The 8,254-nt window shown below is 33.7% G+C and overlaps 1 protein-coding gene across 1 annotated transcript; it reads left to right on the top strand.

Annotated features, from left to right (window-relative positions):
• The first annotated feature begins 454 nt into the window (after nucleotides 1–454).
• LOC101252423 (uncharacterized) lies at nucleotides 455–7,587 on the top strand. The gene is made up of 2 exons (XM_010320130.4): nucleotides 455–4,306; nucleotides 4,654–7,587. The coding sequence occupies exons 1-2, from the start codon at nucleotides 3,530–3,532 to the stop codon at nucleotides 5,818–5,820; spliced, it is 1,944 nt and encodes a 647-aa protein (XP_010318432.3). The 5' UTR covers nucleotides 455–3,529; the 3' UTR covers nucleotides 5,821–7,587.
• The last annotated feature ends 667 nt before the right edge of the window (nucleotides 7,588–8,254 follow it).

Here is an 8,254-nt window from a genome sequence, read left to right on the forward strand (position 1 = left end):
TTTCAGTTTAAAATTATAGTTTTTCAAATTTGACGAGGCAATATAAAAACTATAACTCATAGTAACAATTATTTTTAGTAAGCTGATATCAAGTTCAAATTAATTCTTATTTCTTCATTTGCTTTCATTGAACGTAAACCTCAAGTATATAATACTTTATATCAAGTATATTCCATCATATAATATTTGGTAAAAAGTATATTTATATAAAGAGAAAATAATTATTTTGGTCCCTCTGTTATTGCCTTATGATGGTTGTTGTCCCTATGATATTTAACTAGTCATACTTAATCTTTAATAAATTAAAGTAAGTGATTTAAGTTTTTTTACTGACAGTGAATGTTAATTTAAACAGCTCAACTATTGTTGTCAAGGATAATTTTTATATTACAATAATGATATATATATAAGTAATAATATTTTTTTTGAGTTCACGTGAATTAACCCATTCACCGTGAATGGCACTTTCCAAAGTAATGTCGTTCATTTGGGAAAGTGAAGCTTCAAAGTAAAACTCATTTCTCAAAATGATATCTCTATCTCCCTCTCGTTTCCTTCTTTGCTTCAGCAGGGATGAACTCAACAAATTGTTGATGAAATTTTAGGAGAAAATTCAAGGTAGAGCTCATATCTGAAGGAATTTTGCTCAAATTTTTATCAAAGTTTTAGTTTTCTTCACTCTTTTGGTTTGAGCTAGAGGTATTTTTTCCCATCCCTCTTCTAATTTTTTTCTTGCAAGCTCCGTCCAGCCTTTTTGTTTCTTGAATTCGGTTGTTTTTATCGAAATTTACGATTAATCTTTATGTTTTATCTGATTTGATATATGAAGCTTTTGCTTAAGAAAAAATTGTACATGGTAACTTAAGTTCAAGGTAGGTACAATTGATTTGGTAGTGTGATTTTTTTAATGCTTACGTCAACACCAACAACCGTCAACTCTCGTCTTGTTGGTAAGGTGAGAGCTTCAAGGATTATTTCAGATGGAGCACCCTCCACACAAGCACCGCCCGACGAAGGGGGACAGAGAAAGCTACATGCTTAAATCTAGGGATAAACATTAAGTCCTAGAGAAAACACACTTCTCAGTTCAAGTCATTCAATGCTTAAATCTAGGGATAAACATTAAGTCCTAGAGAAAACACACTTCTCAGTTCAAGTCATTCAATAAAATGTGTTTAGCTATGCTATCTTAAATTAAAACAATCCTACTAACCCTCCATAAGCCACAAGAGATATGCTATCTTAAATTAAAGAAAAAAAGAATAATTGCCTACAGTGTCTCTTAAAGTCGGTTACCACGCATAGATAATTAAGAATTGTTGTGTTTTGTGCTTGTAAGTTGTAACTTCCCTAGGATCTCCAAAAAGATCTTTCCTTCAATACCTCATCTGGTATCTTTTGAGACTAATGCTTTATTTATAAATTGATTTAGCATGTAGCTTCACTTATCACATATTTGTGTATGAACTATTAGTGATCTTCATTAAGTTTATATAGTTTTATTCTATTTCATCTTTATGGAAAAAAAATACATATTGGACATACATGTACAAAACTAAAATTTTCTTTAAGGCTGTTTCATTCTTTTTACTAGCTTGTCTGAACACAGTATGTAAACTCTCATCAACTTAGGCTTGCAGGTTGTCATTGGCATTAATTTAGGCTACAATTTTGGTTACGACATGTACGTAAAGTTTTCTATCGAGCCTTTAGATCCATTCTGTGAAATGCTTAATTTTCATACCCTTCATCAATTTCCTTCTTTTCTTTTTGTTAGTTGTGCAATTTGTATTAGTTATAATTATTCATTTGACTTATTTTCACATTTTTAACCGTGCACAACTTATATATACATGAAACATTATAGAAAACAATGTCTTATGTTCTTTGAAATGGTACAGTAGAGTACATATTTCTTCTTTCATTTAGGCCTTGGACCAGAGTATGAGTTTATCCTTTCTTGGTTCTTATTTCTCAAACTTAAGTTGCCAGAGATTGCCCTTTTTATTATTCGTGCCAGTGTAAATTTGACCTAGTGCTGGAAAGGCAGTGTTTATTCAGGGATAGCGGGTGGTGCACGAGATGCTTTCTTCCATGGCATTCCTTCCGTTGTTGTATCATATGACTGCTATAATATGTAAAGATAATCAGCCTACCAATTTATTTAAAATAGTTTAGTTGTTCAATTTTCACTGGTTTCATGTTACAATATCAAACAGTGACATTAAATTCACCTGCCCTCTTTCAATTGGCAAAATTTTTCCCATGCTAACAGTGCTTTCCGTGACATTTCTTCCTTCACAGTCCAAAGGTATCTCTTTAGGACAACTTCAAGCATTTGAATAACTTTCTTTGGCAACTAAGATCTGAATTCAGAATGTTTGTATAAAGATAAATACACTCTTAATCATTTCTGTTACACTTTACGAACAAAGAGAAAACAAGTGGCAACCTTATTTGCTCGGGCTCTTAATATAAATCAAACGAAGCATATAACACATAGAAATCACTGATGTAAAAAATCATATGTCAGTCGCAAGAAAGTTGGACTCAGCTATATGGGTCCTTGTTGACTTTGTTGATATGCCCTGAAATGGTCTATAATTTCTTGTTTTCCCTTAAACTGCTGATGTAAATGATGGTTGGAAGCACTAGTTGATCACTAACTATTAACAATATAATTATGTTAGTGTGTTAGTTATGTTAATTAGAATGTTAGTTAAATGTCACATCAAGTTAGTTAGAGTTTGAAAGTTAGTTAGTCACACATTTTGCATTTTACATCTTTGTATTTGTTGAACACAAAACTCCAATTCTTTTGTATATATATTGAAGTAATCAATACAGAAAAGGATGTTTTTCCATCTTCTTCAAATCAGTATCTTTAAATCTCTTCTTCTTCTTCTTAATCGACTGCCATGGCTTCACATTGTTTTGGTGTAGATGATCACCATTGTTGAGCATTTTAACATGGTATTAGAGCAAGGCTACTCTTCCTGTTTCTGATCTGAATCTTCTATTGATTCTTCTTTGTTTAGTTGATTTTCTTGGGTCCAGTCGATTCTTCATCATGACAGGTTCTGAAAATGTTCCGTCAGCACAAGGAACTTCTGTTAATATTGATGCACACAACACTCTCTACATACATCCTTCGGATAGCCCTGGTATGGTACTGGTTCTAGTTCAATTTTATGGAACAGGATATAGATCCTAGAGAGGGGGAGTTATGAGAGCTTTATCAATGAAGAACAAGCTTGGATTCATCGATGGTAACTGTGTTAAACCAGCTGCAAATTCAAACCAGTCGCATCAATGGCAGAGATGTGATGATATGGTAACTTCCTGGATCCTAAACTCTCTTACTAAGGAAATTGCAGATAGTGTAGAGTATGTTAGTGATTCAGTGGAACTTTGGAAGGAACTTGAAGATAGTTATGATCAAACGAATGAAGCAAAGTAATATCAAATTCAAAAGGAGATTAATGATCTCACACAGGGAAGTTTGGACATCACAGTCTATTACACTAGAATGAAAAAGCTTTGGGAAGAGTTGAGTACTTTTAATTTAAAGAATCAGTGTTCTTGTGCTTGTAATTGTGGAGCCAAGGATGGATTGTACAGAGCAGAACAAGATAGACGTTTCATAAAATTTTTAATGGGAATGAATGAAGTGTATACTGTGATAAGAGGCAACATTCTTATGATGAATCCTCTTCCAACAATGGCACAGGCTTTCTCCTTGTTGATTCAAGAGAAGAAGCAAAGAGAATTCAAACCTGCTAATCAAATTCCTGTGGAATCAATTTCTTTGAATGTGAACTCATCTAATAATAATGGAAAGGGATCAATAGGAAGGAACTACAAAGCATCATTCTCTAATGATAAATACTCTGGAAATACTTCAGGAAATAACAACAATTATGGAGGGTCCAACTATTTTCCAGGTAATAGTAGCAATAGAAGTGCTATGGTTTGTAGTTACTGCAAAAAGACAGGACATATCAGGGAGAAATGTTATAAGTTGATTGGATATCCTAATCAGACTAACAGGAACAATGGATCTCATGCAAGGCAGAACACTAATCATGAATATAGAGGAAGGAGAGTTGTAGCTAATGTTCATGGATCTTCTGATGATATGATATCTGCACAAGGAGAAGATTGTATGCAGGGTAATAAGAATCAAAAGATCACAGTTACTAAAGATCAATATGATAACATGATAAAACTTTTGCAGAATTTTCGAGTTGAAGGAGCCGATTTAAAGAATTCAAACATGGAAGCTGGTTCTGTGAATTTTGCAGAGGTACTATAGTATGTTCTTCATTTATTGATTTTGGCAATCCTTCATGTGAATGTTTCAAATCAAGTGCTGCCTTATGGATCATTGATTCGGGGGCATCAAACCATATAACCTTTAACAAATCCTCACTAACCAATATCCAAACCATGTCTTATCCTATGGTTGTTTCTTTACCCAATTGATACAAAGTTAAGGTGATAGAATTTGGAAATGTAGTGATCACATCTGAAATTGTTTTACACAATGTGCTATATGTACCTTTTTTTAAATACAATCTAGTGTTAGTTCACTCATTAACTCTTTCAATGAGAACTGTAGTTCTATTCACTAGTGTTTCTTGTTTACTACAGGCCCCTTTAGTGAAGAGGCCTCAGGTGCTTGGTAGTAGCAGAGAAGGACTTTATTTTCTTTGTTCAAGATGTCTGAAGAATCCTGCTAAGTCCACCACATGTTGCTGCATATCTCACAACAATCATAATTCTTCTTTGTCTAGCAATAGTGGTCAGGTTACAAATAAAGCCTTACATGATAATAACAAATGTACTGATCCGACTGTATGTTCTTCTACTTCTGATACTATATCTACTGAACATGGTGTAGACCTATTCTGGAATAATATACTTGGCCATGTGCCTTTTGTGAAAATGAGGAAAATACCTACAATCCCAGCTAGTTTTTCAAACAAACAACCTTTTATGTGTACAATCTGTCCTATGGCAAGACAAGAAAGATTACCTTTTAGTCAAAGTGTCACACATTCAAATTCCATTTTTGAACTTCTTCATGTTGATATATGGGGTCCTTATCATACACCTACCCATGACAACTACAAATATTTCATCATTATAGTGAGATTACCTGCAGGGAAACAAGCAATTGGATGTAAATGGGTGTATAAAGTGAAGCATATATCTGATGGTAGCACTGAAAGGTTTAAAACCAGACTAGTAGTTAAAGGCTATACTCAACAAGCTGGTGTAGATTATACAGAGACATATTCTCCAGTGGTAAAAATGACCACTGTGAGGACCTTGATTGCATGTGCTGTTAAAAAGGGTTGGGATATGTTTCAGCTTGATGTGAACAATGCCTTTCTTCATGGTGATCTTCATGAGGAAGTATACATGAAACCACCACAAGGGCTTACTGTGGATGATTTAAGCTTAGTGTGCAAGCTCAACAAGTCTCTTTATGGTCTAAAACAGGCTAGTCGACCATGGTATGCCAAGTTGACTGAAGCTTTATCACTCAGAGGATATGTACATTCACATCATGATTACTCACTTTTCTACAGAAAGGCTGGTGCCTTAGTTGTTTTTGTTGTAGTCTATGTTGATGATGATATTCTCACAGGAACAAACACTACTGAGATTACAGAATTAATGGCTTGCTTGGATAGCACTTTTAAGATTAAAGATCTTGGTCGATTGCATTATTTTCTGGGATTAGAGATACTTGACATACCAGGAGGGGTACTTGTCTCCCAGAGGAAGTTTGTATTAGATTTTCTAAAATAATATGACTGTTATAGTCATAGTTCACTTACATCTTCTCTTGATCCAAATATCAAATAAAGAGACAAAGAAGGAACTCCACTGCCTCATCCCACATACTACAGAAAATTAGTGGGAAATTGAATTTTCTTACCAACACTAGATTGGACATAGCATTCACTATTTAACATTTGAGCCAATTCATACAAGATCCCAGAACTCCACATCTGCAGGCAGCATTTCATCTTCTTAGGTACTTGAAACAAGATCCAACTCTGGGCCTTCATTTAACCAAAGATCCTGATTGCTCAATCAAAGCATATTGTGATTCAGACTGGGCATCTTGTCCAGACTCAAGAAGATCAGTCAGTGGTTATTTGGTTTTACTTGAAAACAGTCCAATCAGTTGGAAATCAAATAAGCAGGAAACCATCTCACTATCTTCTGTAGAAGCAGAATATAGATCCATCAGGAAGGTTGTAGGTGAACTGGTTTGGCTTCACAGGTTGATAAATGAGCTAACTATATCTGATTCTTCACCAATCCGTGTCTTTTGTGATAGTCAGGCTGCTATCCACATAGCTCACAATCCTATTTTCCACGAAAGAACCAAACATATTGAAGTCGATTGTCACTTCGTAAGCAGTAAACTTCAGGAGGGGCTCATTTCACTACATCATATTTCCACTACTAAACAGCTAGCAGACATACTCACAAAGGCCCTTAGTGGAGTTAAACATTCAGCATTACTAAACAAGTTGGCTGTAAGATCATCACCGCCAACTTGAGGAGGGGTATTAACAATATAATTATGTTAGTTTGTTAGTTATGTTAGTTAGAATGTTAGTTAGAATGTTAGATAGATGTCACATCAAGTTAGTTAGAGGTTGAAAGTTATTTAGTCACATATTTTGCATTTTACATCTTTGTATTTGTTGAACACAAAACTCCAATTCTCTTGTATATATATTGAAGTAATCAATACAGAAAAGGAAGCTTTTCCATCTTCTTCAAATCAGTATCTTTAAATGTCTTCTTCTTCTTCTTAATCGTCTGCCATGGCTTCACATTGTTTTGGTGTAGATGATCACCATTGTTGAGCATTTTAACAACAACCATAGTTAATGATAGCAAACTTTATATTTTAGCCTCAGTCTCCTTAAAGGTAGGTCATTTTGTTTGAGCTTAAACTTTTTATTCTCTAACAGAAATAATCTTTGTAGAATGAATTTAGTAGTTGAAAATTGTGTTTATTGGCTATATGTAAGCTAAGAAGCTTGTTCGTTATTGTCAAATATTTGATAAAAGAATTTATGAGGTTTTCAACTAAAGAAAGAAGATCCAATTGAACCTCCGCTTGTTGAATTTGAGGCGATTGACTCAGCAACAAATAAGTAAAAGTAGAAAACAGACTCGGTGAAGGAGGATTTGGTTCATATTTCTGAATCATAAATAGAGATATGTATAAAGGAATTAGTTAATTAGACATAACATTTTTAGTCTTGTTGAACCTATCTTTATTGTACCCGATACATTATCCTCAAATACAATATATATGTTTTAATTGATAGACTAAAGGAACTATATAAACTAATATTTTGTGAACTTACAGCTGATGCATAAATATTAAATGTAACTTCAAATTCTCACGATAATTCAATAATTGATTCTCTCTTTCGTAGATACTATCTTTGTGGAACTATATAAAAATTCTTTCTCGCGTAATATTGAAGAACAATTATGAAGACTGACCATGGAAAAATAAATATTTAAGTTGCATAAAATTTCAAAAAAGAAAACAAGATCATCCAGGAACATGAATAACTTCAAAGAAAGAACTAGATCTAAACGTGTTATGTACTTCTTTATTTAAGGAACATTTCTTTTCTTGGTCCGTCGATCGCTTCCCACTCTCTTGCTACTTTGAGAAAGTACTTCTTGTAATTTTGATATTGGTACGTATTGTGTTCCCATTCTCTCGGTGAAGAGTGATCTTGTAACTTCTCTGGAATGCTCACCAGTTTCTTTTAAAATGAAAGCAAAACTTCTCAATTGCTCTTTTGGTACCCTTAGTTGGTTAACTTGATTAACCTACAATTTATATATAAGAAAATAAGTCAGATAGTAATTCGGATACAAGCAACATTAGTAGATAGTAAGTCGGATACAAGCAACATTAGTATATAACAAGAACGATAATTATAGCATGTTCAGTTATAAAAGAATTGGACTGCATAGATGTCGTGCTCTCAATAATGGTGCTTGAACCCTACAATAAAAAAAATGTATGATTGTCTTGGAGTTGCTTGACTACTCCTGTTGCATTATTAAGTAGATAATAATAACTGAAAAGAACCAATTTATTTGACTACTTACTTCTGTTGCATTATTAGGTGTAGAAGGACCTTCCTTTCTGACTTATTGATAATTTGTTATTGTTGAACTTCACAGTGGATTC

Source organism: Solanum lycopersicum, chromosome 1 (genome assembly GCF_036512215.1).
Source record: "Solanum lycopersicum chromosome 1, SLM_r2.1".
Lineage (NCBI taxonomy): Eukaryota > Viridiplantae > Streptophyta > Magnoliopsida > Solanales > Solanaceae > Solanum > Solanum lycopersicum.

Bases quoted from the DNA above. Each gene is read 5' to 3' on its own strand.
- LOC101252423 (XM_010320130.4), top strand. From the start codon at position 3,530: ATGAAAAAGCTTTGGGAAGAGTTGAGTACTTTTAATTTAAAGAATCAG. The intron at 4,307-4,653 runs GTACTATAGTAT...TGTTTACTACAG, and splicing joins GTTCTGTGAATTTTGCAGAG to GCCCCTTTAGTGAAGAGGCC.